Genomic DNA, 13,425 nt, shown 5'->3' on the forward strand with positions numbered 1-13,425 from the left:
TGTGTGTGTTACCTATTGTCTGGTAAAATTTCTTTTGGTTTGTGTTGAATGTTTGGTTTTGTTTCCTTCTATTTTCACTTTTTTGTATCTTCTAAGTCGTTATTATTATTATTATTATTTTCTTATCTTTTCTTTTCTCCCTCGTTCTTTTCTTTATATATATATTCCAATTGTTCATTAAAAGGTGTAATACAAACTGGTCGAGCTAGTAAAGTTTATTTGTACATTCACGATGACCATAGCCAACTGTTCATCATTCCAAGACGTGCTGAGAGTCCTGCATCAAGAGGATTGAAGCAGACAAGAATAATTTACGTGAGCAGAAGATGGGTGATCCGGAACCAGTATTGTCATACCAATCTCAATGCACAATGGTGGTAACAGAAAAAGAAGTACGTAAATTTAAATGCTGAATATATGTACTGAATATTGAGGGTCTGTTGATACCAATGTCAGTTAAAGTTCACTCAGGATATGTGTACCTTCCAATTTCTTTCAAAATTTCCCTTTTAATTATTTAAGCAGCAGTTTTTAATCAGTTTCCAACATATATCACATTTTAGTCCCCCCGCCACTATTCATCCTTCATTGAACAGTGTGTAATAGCTAGGCAGCAACAAGGATGTGGCATGAAAATGGCCCTGGTTTCTTCAAAGCATCCATAAAGACATTTGCCTTAATTACTTAAGGAGAATAAAGAAAACCTTCATCTACATGATCACACAGAAATCTGAACATTGCTTCTCCTCAACTGAAGTCAATTATCTCATCCACTAGACTAGCCAATTGGAGTAAGGCTAGTTTCAGAGCCATATATCCACAGCTGAAGTGCTTTTAAGATATCCCTCTACCACAATGCATTCAAATCCTTAAGGTACAATATCCATGTAAGTTATTTATCAGATGTGAGGCCAAGAATCATATAGCATTTTTAAACAGGGTTTTATGGGCAAAATGCTCATTTTGAGAGCAGATAAAGTAAAAAATGTCAACTATAAAATAATGACATGGTTGAGAAGAAAAAAAGGAGAAACTGGACTGAAGATGCTGCTACTAACCCAACTATATCAAAACTAACAAGTAATTGCTGCAAGGAGAAAGAACTATAAATTACAAAATTATCCATAAACAATATTAAGATACTTTACAGCAGGTACTATGGAGGACTTACCGTTAACTGAATCTCTGTGAGACAAAATTCTTTTATTTAAGTTTAAGTATCTAAGTATATCAGAAGTATATAAGAAGAGAGGGTCTTTTCAACATTGGAAGAAGAATGCAGAAACTTAACATGTGGAGCTGTACAAGGATATGATGCCTCCAAGTGCTATCATAGACCAATTCTGGATTAAAAAAAAAAAAAAAAAAAAAAAAAAACTGCATAAGAGAGAGTGATGTCCTGCTGTCTACAGGAAGTTCACATTTTCATGGTTGGAAAAATGCCTTCTGAACCTATACTGGAAGAGGAAAATAGTTTCATGGATACCAGGAATCACATAGGACTCTCTCATACTAATGAGACCAACACTCCCTTAGCATTTGTTCTCCGGTGCACTAATATACTGTTTTGCATTCAATGACATCCAGGTACAGTTTGCTGGACCTCAGACTCTGCAGACAGCAGATTCAATATAAGACATGAGCATTCCCCATTTCACTGTTGTTCAGAACCAAAGTTCCAATTCTAAATTGCCACAGTCTCTGACAGCAGTAGAAAACTGGATCCTGGTTGCAGTGGCCATTGTCAGAGTGTAGTACACCATCACTACGTAGGCTCTTACTCCAACCGTTGTCAACCTTCTCTAGGAAAAAACGTTGTTGGTAATGTGCCATGACAACCATAAACCCTTACGTTGGCATCTCAAATTTGTGGGTTTAGTAGAATGTTCAACCAAACCAAGAAACTTGCCAGACACTCTTCTCCCTATTTTCTATTGCTTGCTGTAGTTTAGGCTTTGTGAGTTCACTGCTGCGAGATATTTTGTGACAGCAAGGCAATGCTCCTTGCTCTGCAAACAACATGCTTTAATTACAAGATTTATCTCAAGTGTACTGTCACGCATCCAAACAGTGTAAGTAAAAGCTGAGAAGACTGGGAGAAAAACGTGCTGTCAATATATATTTGTACACACATGGAGAACCTGCCATTATGTTTGTAGTAAAAGGGATATAGGAGCCACGCTAATTACAGAAACAATCACTCTGAACTACGTTGTTAGCGCACTTAAAGCCATCATTTATCATTTATGAAGGCTTTAATTTAAATCGTAGGAATACCAGAAGATTTAGAATGTTTCTTATGAAGTCAAGCACATGGTGTTACACTAGTAGCTTCACTTTCTTCATTTTTTTTCTTTGTTCACACTAATATTAATGGATACAAAGTGATAGACATTTAGTCTCAGTACCGTGTGAGAGAATCAGATATTGATTGAAGTCAAAGTGTAAAAACCATAACTGCTCTCTCTCTCTCTCTCTCTCTCTCTCTCTCTCTCTCTCACACACACACACACACACACCACACACACTTAAAATGTTCTACTGTACACCAATACGCATGATATTGTGCAGTATATATTCTTACAGTTCATATAACATAGCAGTAACATTACCTCATGTTCAAAGAATTTGTCCTCCAGTGTTTTTTCTCCTGGGTTGTTCCCTGCACCTTCAAATAAAGCACTGTATTCCTGAAGAAGAAAAGAATACAGTTAATTTCAATATTATAAAAAATTATCAGTTCTTTTGTTACTACCCTAAGTAACAGTGCACAGAGCTCAAGAACAGAAAAAGTTAAAAGTATACCTTAGAATCATTTAATATGGTGTTCATAAATGTGTCAATCTATCTTTGTTATTGTTTAATATGTTTGATTGCATAAGGCCATTTTTTTCATAGTGTTTCCTGCTCCTCCAAAGTTTGAAGAATGGTTCCAATTTTCACCTCAAATTCACTCACTTTAACTTCTCACTCTCTAGGAGCAATAATTTCTGATGTTATTAGCTTATTTTTTCCTTCGTCCGCACACTTTTTTTAATTCTAGAAAGAGGCACACTTATGTGGTTGAATAAGAACTCACCCCAATGGAATTAGATGCTAAATAACAAGACAGGAACTACAGGAATAATCAACTGATCTGACAGTCAGTTCTTCCATCCACTGAATACCTTTTTATAGCACAAACCAAACAACCATTCAGCACTGCAATGCTTTAAGGTAGCTTATTATACTATTATTTCCTTTGACAACATTACACTGTCCTGTAAGTGATTTAACTATTTTCATAAGCTTTTTGTTACCACTTACAACTGTACCCCACATATAGAGAGAAGAACACTCACAAACATCAGAACAGTCTACTGTGCAATGTATGGGGCATAATTAGGTTTCTATGGAAATAGTCACACTATAAAAACAAGGGCAATGTAAAATTTGTCAGGCTGATGGCAAGTAATTGTTCTGCAATCAAAATTGTGCCTTTTTTTAAAAACTGGTTTCCTTTTATGTCAATAAATGAGACCAATGTTTTACAGTGGTTAGATTCCACCCATGAAGATTTAATCAAAGACAAGAATCTCTGCCACATCCCAGAACGGGGTCACCACATTTCCAGCACAGGAAATCTGATATATACCCCCCCCCCCCCCTCTCTCTCTCTCTCTCTCTCTCTCTCTCTCTCTCTCTCTATCTATCTCTTTTCTGCAACTCAATCAGCTTTCACAGCCATTTTGTTACTGGTATAAAGTGGTGGAACCACTTACCATTGACAAATTGCTAAACGAATCAGCTGTATCGGTCAAATGATTCAATAACAGTGCCACACTCACCAGGCCCATGGCTTGATATGTCTAACTACAATCTGTGAAATACCATTTTGTGCACTTCCTCCATGTTTTCGTCTGTGGTTGCTTTCTTGGGATACTGTTCTTGCGTATTCAAGAGTACAATCACCTCTGAATACAATCACACTTTTCAAAACAGTTGAAATAAATTGACATGACCTACAAAACTTAATCAACTATGAATGATTATTTACAGACAATAAACCAAAATAAATAATTTTATAATTGGATGGTGTTTCTTGTTTATGAATGAATAGTAGTAGCAGAGGGGGTTGCCAGAGAAAGATGAAGACTACGAAGCAGACTGTCCGACCTCTGGGATAAAGAATTGAAGACAGTTGCAAATTTCAACTGGCAGAAAACAGAGGGGCATGGAAACATCTACTGAAATTTTATTTGTTAGTTCAAGATTAAAGAGGCTTCACCTATTTTTGTAAAGGCTAAATTAGCTGAACAACAAAATGAAAAAAATAAACAAAAAGTAAACCATATGAATGAAATACACACACAATATGAAAACTTTAAAAAGCCATATAAAGAATATATTCCACAGAGAAACTTAACACCTTATTTGCACTTTGTACGACAGATGTCAATGTAACAAAAATGTGTCATTAATACCAATGCCATCTCTGTAGTAACAGCTAAGAACTTTGCACATTTTCCTTGTACTAACTGAAAACATTAACAAGCTTACAAAAGCCACAATTCACTCCACATGAAGTAGTCCTACAGTGACAACCTGAAGCAATAAGAAGGACTACCATTTCAATTCTGATGCAGCAATCCTTGTAAGTTTTACAGTTTCCCAAAAAGTTCATTACCACCTGCTGTTATTACTTTGACATAATTCAGCCAGAACAAATTCATTTCCTAGAATTTCATTGTTGCCAAGACTTTGCAGTCAAATTGAAAGTAACGGCAGGAGGGAAGACTTTCTCCTTATAGAAGACATTTCCCAAAATGCTGTTTATAAGATACATCACTCACTTTCCTGTAGCTCTTTTTCTTTTTTAGCCCATTATGCCTGTGACTATAATCACTGATCAGTGCAAAATTTTATCTACTGTAATTTATAATTAGGGTGAGAATTTAGAATCTACGCCTCACTTATGTAAATATCTTTTGTGTTTCTTTATTCTGGATAGTATTGTATGAGAGTTGGTGTAATGTTGTTTATCTTGCTAACATGTTTAATAAATCGTACAGTTTCAATCAGGCCCCCCCAGCAGATTACTTTGCTAACAATCTCACTAAACCATCCTTAAAAGCTCTAAAATATTTTAATCTTGGTAATTACTACTGATAACATTTGAAACATTCAGACCAAAGATTTTCTTGAGTATGATACTTACAGCATAGTATTCAGCTACAGCTTTTACTTGTTCATAGTCATCTGCACGTGCCAAAGCAGCTAGACCGTCAGGATGTAGCTTCCCACAACGAGGATACAGTTTGGCACGATCATCCTTTGTTAATTCAGTGCCAAATGAATTTATTGTAATAATAATTGCTCGTCTATCTGCTTCAAACTGCAAGTCATACATCACAACATAATTTATATTGAAAGCCATCATAAAGTCGTAAGTAATAATTTCAGAATATTTAAAATAAGGATTCAAAATATGTAAAATAGTAAAAATTTCAATGAAAACATAAAAAAAAACTTGTGTGTAGTATAGTACATGGTGCTCCTATTTATGTTTAGAAAGTCTGATATTGCTAAACTTGCTGCATTTACGTGCTGTAAAAATTTGTATACTGGCACTTTCCAGCTACTAATGCAAAAGTAGCCTTACAGTACCTCTGGAATTGGTAAGAAAACATATCAGTTACCTCATGATTTTGCTATCACAGCAACAGGTATTTTACAGATCACTGGGATTCATGAATGTTAATGCCACTGTTGAGGAATTATCAAAAATATGAATTACTGGAAATATGGAGCACTTCACTGGAGTATTTACTGGATGGAAATGGAAATGAAGTCCCATGCTTCCTGACAGCGCGTAGGAGAATGATGCAAGGAATGATGCGACTGGATAAAACTTCCATTCTAAAAATGGTGAATGTCCTGGAGAAATTGGTGATGATGAAACAAATGAACAACTGAGTGAAAATGTATAGAAACTCACAGCAGATAACTACAAACTGGTTGTGTGTGTAAGCATATTTGTAAAACAACAGGTACCATAAGAAAAAAAACAGCAACGCCCTTTTGAAATACCTAGGTTACATAATCCCTTTAGCAGTTGGAATAAAGCATGCTTGTTCCTGCACAAAAACCATTTTCCTCATTAATTGTCTTCATGTAATGCAGAGGACGTGGTTGGATGATATGGGGGGCGGGGGGGGGGGGGGGGGGGGGGGGGGGGGAGACCAAATAGCGAAGTCATCAGCCCATGACCTCAGGTGGCAGAAACAAGGAACACAAACACCACAATTCAGTCAAGTGGAATGGAAAACAGGCAAACAAAGAACCAAAAAGGAACACTGGGACAACAGGAAGAGTAAAGAACAGGAGGAAGGGAACAGTGAGAGCAGGGATGCCCCAGAAACACTACACAAGTTGGGTCACCAGCACAGCCACTGACTCTTCCCGATTCCCATACCATACCGTAATAATGACAACAGGGACAACACCAAGGGAAGCAGACACAAGAAAAAGGGAAATAAAATGATACAGAGGACAAGACAAAACTTAAGGAGAAAGGGGGGCGAGGGGGAGGGGGGACCTGGCCAGTGTATAGGCAACGCCAAGGCCTCCATAACCAATACCAACACTAACCAAGGGATACCAATTACTGTAGGAAATTCAGATACTTAAACCTGGGAGGACAAACCATTTTCACGTAGAAATCCAAGGACAGACATAACCAAGCGAGGGTCATCTGCTAACACCTGGTTCCAGGAAGGTGGGAGGGTGTATCCAGTGTGAGTGGCCGAAAGCCAGGGGCAGTCCAGCAAAATACAGATCACCATGAGGGGGGGGGGGGGGTCTTCGTGGAGTAAGAAACCATGGATCAACCTAGTATGGCTGATACAAAGATGGCAGAGGATGGTAGATTACTGCTGGGAGAGGAAGAGGGAAGAATGCCACATGGCAGTCTCCTTGATTGCATGTAGTTTACTAGAGAGGCGGTAGTCCCCCCACCCCTCCCAAAAGAGTAAGCCCATGATTGAGGAAAAAGGGATTTGATATAAAGCCGCAAATCTGCAACTAGAGGGATCACGGAGAACAAGGGTATAGGTGGCTACCGCCCTAACCAGATGATCAGCCAGTTCATTATTTAGGATACTCACATGGTGGGAAACCCAAAGGAATCAACTGAAGAAGCGGTGGATGGCAGAGACCCGGCAGGGACCAAGGGGTAGGAGGAAAAACACTGAGCAAGAGCAGAATTCAGGTTAGGGAGGACTATTTAATAAAGCAAAGAGCCCATTAGATGGCAATCAATAGCGCAGTAATGACCCCACACATGGCAAGCAAGCGATGGTGTTCTGTACCAACAGAAGACATGAAGGCATATCCCACTTGATCAGCTGATTTAGAACTATCAGTGAAAAATCACTGGCATCCTGAAACTCCCATAAGATCAGGCGGAACAAACAATGCAACACAGTTTGAGTGATTGAGGCTCTCAAGACCCAGGAAACACAGTCTGAATCTGGGGCCGAGGAACTAATCCAGGAAGGGGGCAGGGGGGCAGGACGGGAGGGGGTGGTGGTGGAGGGTTTGTTTTGTTTTGTTTTGTTTTGTTTTAGGGCACAAAAACAACTAGGGTCACATAAGCCCACGTCAAAACTATAGAACACAAAGACAAACAGAGTAAAAAATGGCTACACTTTAATCCCAATCGATGGAAGAGAAGACCGGTACAAAAAATTAAATGGCCTTTGCCAGATTGCTATGACGGATACAACATAAAACGCGGTCGACAGTCCGCATGTCGTTCGCTAAAACGGCTGATCACTCAGATGGCAAACATAAGGGCATTACGTCGGGAAATGGTGGACCGTCAAAGGTTGAGTGCAATGTGGTGGGGGAGCACCACTTAAACGGTGATGGCTAAAAAGACAGTGCCTGATATCCAAACTAGCTAAAATGATCTCCTCACAGTGAGAGGGCCAAGAGGAGGTCATCCAAGCTGCAGGGAGAGGCTTAATAACCCGAAGCTTGTTTCCATGAAGGGAGGACAAGTGGAGACGCCAAATTGAAACCACCTGCTAACAGACAGCAATACAGAGATTATCGGAGGAAATGTAAGAAGCAATGGGCCCAAGTACGAGGACTGCAGCCTTGGCAGCAGTGTCGGTGGCCTCGTTTCCTGTTAGACCAATGTGACCAGGAACCCACAAACATCACAGTGGCTCCATCAAGAGTGAGCAAGTGACAGCTTTCCTGGACCTGTTTCACTAAGGGATGGATGGTGTACAACACACAGAAGCTTTGGAGGGCACTGAGAGAGTTGGAGCAGATGACGCAATTGAAAAGCCTATAATGCCAGATGTACTGCATGGTCTGATACAGGGCGAAGAGCTCTCCTGTAAACAGTGAGCAGTGTTCTGGAAGCCGATACCGAAAAACATCGGTGCCAATGACGAAGGCGCACCAGGCACCGTGGTCAATCCGAGAGCCAACAGTGCACACAAAAGTACTATTGCGATGTTCCATGCAAAGATTGTGAAACTGAAGGTGCTAGAACAAGGCTGGCATAGTGTCCTTAGTAAGCAAATGAACACCATGATGAACGCGGGTTGCCACATGAAGTCAAGGTGGTGAAAGGTTCACACCAACCGGGAAAGCTGCTGGAGCAAAAGCCGAAAGCGAACTCCAGGAAGTAAGAGAGAAGAGAGATGTGCCCCACACCGGTGATCAAAGGAGTCATCAAAGAAGAAGAAGAAGAAGAAGAAGAAGAAGAAGAAGAAGGCATAGGATGGGTGGCCACGCATGGCAGTTGAATGGCAGGCATACCTGCTGAGAAGAAAGTCATGGCGGTAGGACAGCAGTAGTTCAGTAGCTTCTGCACACTCTCAAATGGGCTAGTGTAAAAGGCGCCCGTGGCCAAATGGGTGCCACAATGGTGGATAGTACTGAGACAGCATAACAGGGACGGACGTGCAGATGTATAAATGGAACAACCATAGTCTAATTTCGAATGGGCAAGGGACCATTACAAATGGATGAGGGAGGTTCGATGTGCTCCCCAGGAAGTACCACTGAGGACATGTAGGACATTGAGGGACCCCACACAGCGGCCTGCCAGGTAAGACATGTGGGAAGACCAAGAGTGTTTCCTATCGAGCATGAGCTCCAAGAATTTCGTAGTTTCAACAAACGAAAGAGCAACAGGCCCAAGATATAAAGATGGTGGAAGAAACCAGCTGTGCCATTCATACAAACATTTTTGTTGGAGGAAAAACGAAAGCCATTGTCGGAGCTCCATGAATGAAGAAGATCGAGATATCGCTGAAAATGCCACTCAATGAGACAAATCCATAGGGAACTGCCATAGATAGCAAAATTGTCAACGAAAAGAGAGACAGAGATGCCCGGTGGGAGACAGGCCATTATAGGGTTAATAGTGATAACAAAGAGGACAACACTCAAGACGGAACCCTGGGGCACACCGTTTTCATGGATATATGTGTCCGACAAGGCAGAACCCATGCTTACCATGGAAACACATTCCTTTAAAAATTGCTCAAGGAAACAGGGCATGTGGCCACAGAAGCCCCATGTGTAAAGAGTACGGACAATACCAGTCCTCCAGCAAGTGTCGTAGGCTTTCTCCAAAACAAATAACACAGCTACAGTCAGGGATTTCCACAGAAAACCATTCATGACATGGGTGGACAAAGTGACGAGATGGTCAACTGCAGAACAGTGTGCTCGAAATCCACACTATGCAGTAGTTCGTACATTACGAGACTCGAGCCACCATACCAGCCAGGCTTGAATCATACATTCCATCACCTTGCAAACACCGCTGGTGAGAGAAATGGGGCGGTAGCTAGAAGGAAGATATTTGTCCTTACCAGGTTTAGGTACAGGTATGACTAGCTTCACGCCAGTGTCTGGGAAATGTCCCCTCTGCCCACATGTGATTGTACATATGAAGGAGAAAGTGCTTGCCTGCAACAGGAAGGTTCTGCTACATCTGAATGTGAACATCGCCTGGCCCTGGGGCGGAGGATTGGGATGAGGTAGAGCATGATCTAGGTCCCTCATAGTAAAGGTGGAATTGCAGCAGTCACAATTCTGAGAAGAGAAGGGTAACCTTGTGCCTCCTCCACTCCTTTCCAATGAAGGAAGCCAGGGTGATAGTGGAAGCAGCTCGAAATCTCTGCAAAATGGAGGCCCAAGGTGTTTGAGATTGCAACATGGGTCCACTACAATATCATCCGCTACTGTCAGGCCGGAAATTGGGGAATAGATCTCAGTTCCAGAGGTTGACTCACACGACTGAGGAGGGAGAGGAACAGTTGAAAGAACTAGTGAATTAAATCCAGCTAGCTTTTTTGCTATCCAGAAGAATGTAATGACACTGTGCACACAACAGTTTATAATGAATGCAGTTTGCCATCATAGGATGACAATTAAAAACATGGAGAGCATGTGTGTGCACACCTCTGTCCACCAAGGGACTGGAACATGGTGTGGTAAATAGGAAGTGCAAGGAACAGAACGTCCTGCGGCAGTAAGAATAACGTTTGTAAGATATTCTACCTGGTTATCACAACTGGGGAAATGTTCATCAAAGGTCGTCAGGGAGGAGTAAGGCCCCCAGTGTGGAATCTGAAAGGAACGTAGATGCTCCTATGTTAAAGCAGACGAGGTTAAGTTGATTGAGAAAGTCAGCCAAGAGGGCACCTCTCTGACAGGTCCTGTGAGAGCCGCAAAGGGGATGGTGCACCTTAAAGTCACCGAGCAGCAGAAAGGTGTGAGGTAGCTGCCCAATAAGCTGAAGGAAGTCTGCCCTGGTGACATCGAATGAGAGAGGGATGTAACAGTAGGAAGTGAAAAGGTCAAGTGAGGAAGGAAAAGGTGAACTGCAACAGCTTGATGATGATGATTATGATTATTATTATCTTCACTTTCTCAGACGTTAAGTCCGGTTAAAAATGGAGTGACGCGGACCTTGATCAAGCGTCACTTACTTTTAACTGTACGGTATGTGTTATATTGCATTTAGGAACTTTCGGGTAATTGAACATGTATCAATAATTACGGATTTCTGTAGCTGTATATATATGTTTGGATGTAGCTGTATTGCATTGATGTACTGGTGGATATTGTGTGGTATGACTCCTGTAGTTGATAGTATAATTGGTATGATGTCAACTTTATCCTGATGCCACATGTCTTTGACTTCCTCTGCCAGTTGGATGTATTTTTCAATTTTTTCTCCTGTTTTCTTTTGTATATTTGTTGTATTGGGTATGGATATTTCGATTAGTTGTGTTAATTTCTTCTTTTTATTGGTGAGTATGATGTCAGGTTTGTTATGTGGCGTTGTTTTATCTGTTATAATGGTTCTGTTCCAGTATAATTTGTATTCATCATTCTCCAGTACATTTTGTGGTGTATACTTGTATGTAGGAATGTGTTGTTTTAAAAGTTTATGTTGTAAGGCAAGCTGTTGATGTATTATTTTTGCAACATTGTCATGTCTTCTGGGGTATTCTGTATTTGCTAGTATTGTACATCTGCTTGTGATGTGATCTACTGTTTCTATTTGTTGTTTACAAAGTCTGCATTTATTCGTTGTGGTATTGGGATCTTTAATAATATGCTTGCTGTAATACCTGGTGTTTATTGTTTGATCCTGTATTGCAATCATGAATCCTTCTGTCTCACTGTATATATTGCCTTTTCTTAGCCATGTGTTGGATGTGTCTTGATCGATGTGTGGCTGTGTTAGATGATACGGGTGCTTGCCATGTAGTGTTTTCATTTTCCAATTTACTTTCTTCATGTCTGTTGATGTTATGTGATCTAAAGGGTTGTAGAAGTGGTTATGAAATTGCAGTGGTGTAGCCGATGTATTTATATGAGTGATTGCCTTATGTATTTTGCCAGTTTCTGCTCGTTCTAGAAAGAATTTTCTTAAATTGTCTACCTGTCCATAATGTAGGTTTTTTATGTCAATAAATCCCCTTCCTCCTTCCTTTCTGCTTAATGTGAATCTTTCTGTTGCTGAATGTATGTGATGTATTCTATTTTTGTGGCATTGTGATCGTGTTAGTGTATTGAGTGCTTCTAGGTCTGTGTTACTCCATTTCACTACTCCAAATGAGTAGGTCAATATTGGTATGGCAAAGGTATTTATAGCTTTTGTCTTGTTTCTTGCTGTCAATTCTGTTTTCAGTATTTTTGTTAGTCTTTGTCTATATTTTTCTTTTAGTTCTTCTTTGATATTTGTATTATCTATTCCTATTTTTTGTCTGTATCCTAGATATTTATAGGCATCCGTTTTTTCCATCGCTTCTATGCAGTCGCTGTGGTTATCCAATATGTAATCTTCTTGTTTAGTATGTTTTCCCTTGACTATGCTATTTTTCTTACATTTGTCTGTTCCAAAAGCCATACTTATATCATTGCTGAATCCTTCTGTTATCTTTAGTAATTGGTTGAGTTGTTGATTTGTTGCTGCCAGTAGTTTTAGATCATCCATGTATAGCAAATGTGTGATTTTGTGTGGGTATGTTCCAGTAATATTGTATCCATAATTTGTATTATTTAGCATGTTGGATAGTGGGTTCAGAGCAAGGCAGAACCAGAAAGGACTTAATGAGTCTCCTTGGTATATTCCACGCTTAATCTGTATTGGCTGTGATGTGATATTATTTGAATTTGTTTGGATATTAAGCGTGGTTTTCCAATTTTTCATTACTATGTTTAGGAACTGTATCAATTTAGGATCTACTTTGTATATTTCCAATATTTGTAGTAACCATGAGTGGGGTACACTATCAAAAGCTTTTTGGTAATCAATGTATGCGTAGTGTAGCGACCTTTGTTTAGTTTTAGCTTGATATGTCACCTCTGCATCTATTATCAGTTGCTCTTTACATCCTCGTACTCCTTTGCAACAGCCTTTTTGTTCTTCATTTATAATTTTGTTCTGTGTTGTATGTGTCATTAATTTCTGTTTAATGACTGAAGTTAATATTTTGTATATTGTTGGTAGGCATGCTATGGGGCAATATTTAGCTGGGTTCGCTGTGTCTGCTTGATCTTTAGGTTTCAGATATGTTATTCCGTGTGTAAGTGTATCAGGGAATGTGTATGGGTCTGCAATGTAACTGTTAAATAATTTAGTTAGATGTGAATGTGTTGAGGTGAACTTCTTTAACCAGAAATTTGCTATTTTGTCATTTCCAGGGGCTTTCCAATTGTGAGTAGAATTAATTGCTTGGGTGACTTCATGTTGCAAAATTATCACTTCAGGCATTTGTGGTATCATCTTGTATGTGTCTGTTTCTGCTTGTATCCACCGTGCATGCCTGTTATGTTGTACCGGGTTTGACCATATGTTGCTCCAGAAGTGTTCCATGTCTGTTATGTTTGGTGGATTGT

The 13,425-nt window shown here is 39.9% G+C and overlaps 1 protein-coding gene across 1 annotated transcript in view; it reads right to left on the bottom strand.

The window, feature by feature from the left end:
* LOC126484038 (V-type proton ATPase subunit d) overlaps window positions 1-13,425 on the bottom strand; it is a 68,498-nt gene that overhangs the window by 7,606 nt on the left and 47,467 nt on the right. Inside the window, exons 5-6 of the mRNA XM_050107373.1 lie at window positions 5,198-5,374; window positions 2,613-2,690 (exon numbers count right to left, since the gene is read on the bottom strand). Coding sequence (XP_049963330.1) covers window positions 2,613-2,690; window positions 5,198-5,374 — 255 coding nt within the window. The remainder of the gene's footprint in view (window positions 1-2,612; window positions 2,691-5,197; window positions 5,375-13,425) is intronic.

The sequence above is a fragment of the Schistocerca serialis genome, chromosome 6, assembly GCF_023864345.2.
Source record: "Schistocerca serialis cubense isolate TAMUIC-IGC-003099 chromosome 6, iqSchSeri2.2, whole genome shotgun sequence".
Classification (NCBI taxonomy): domain Eukaryota; kingdom Metazoa; phylum Arthropoda; class Insecta; order Orthoptera; family Acrididae; genus Schistocerca; species Schistocerca serialis.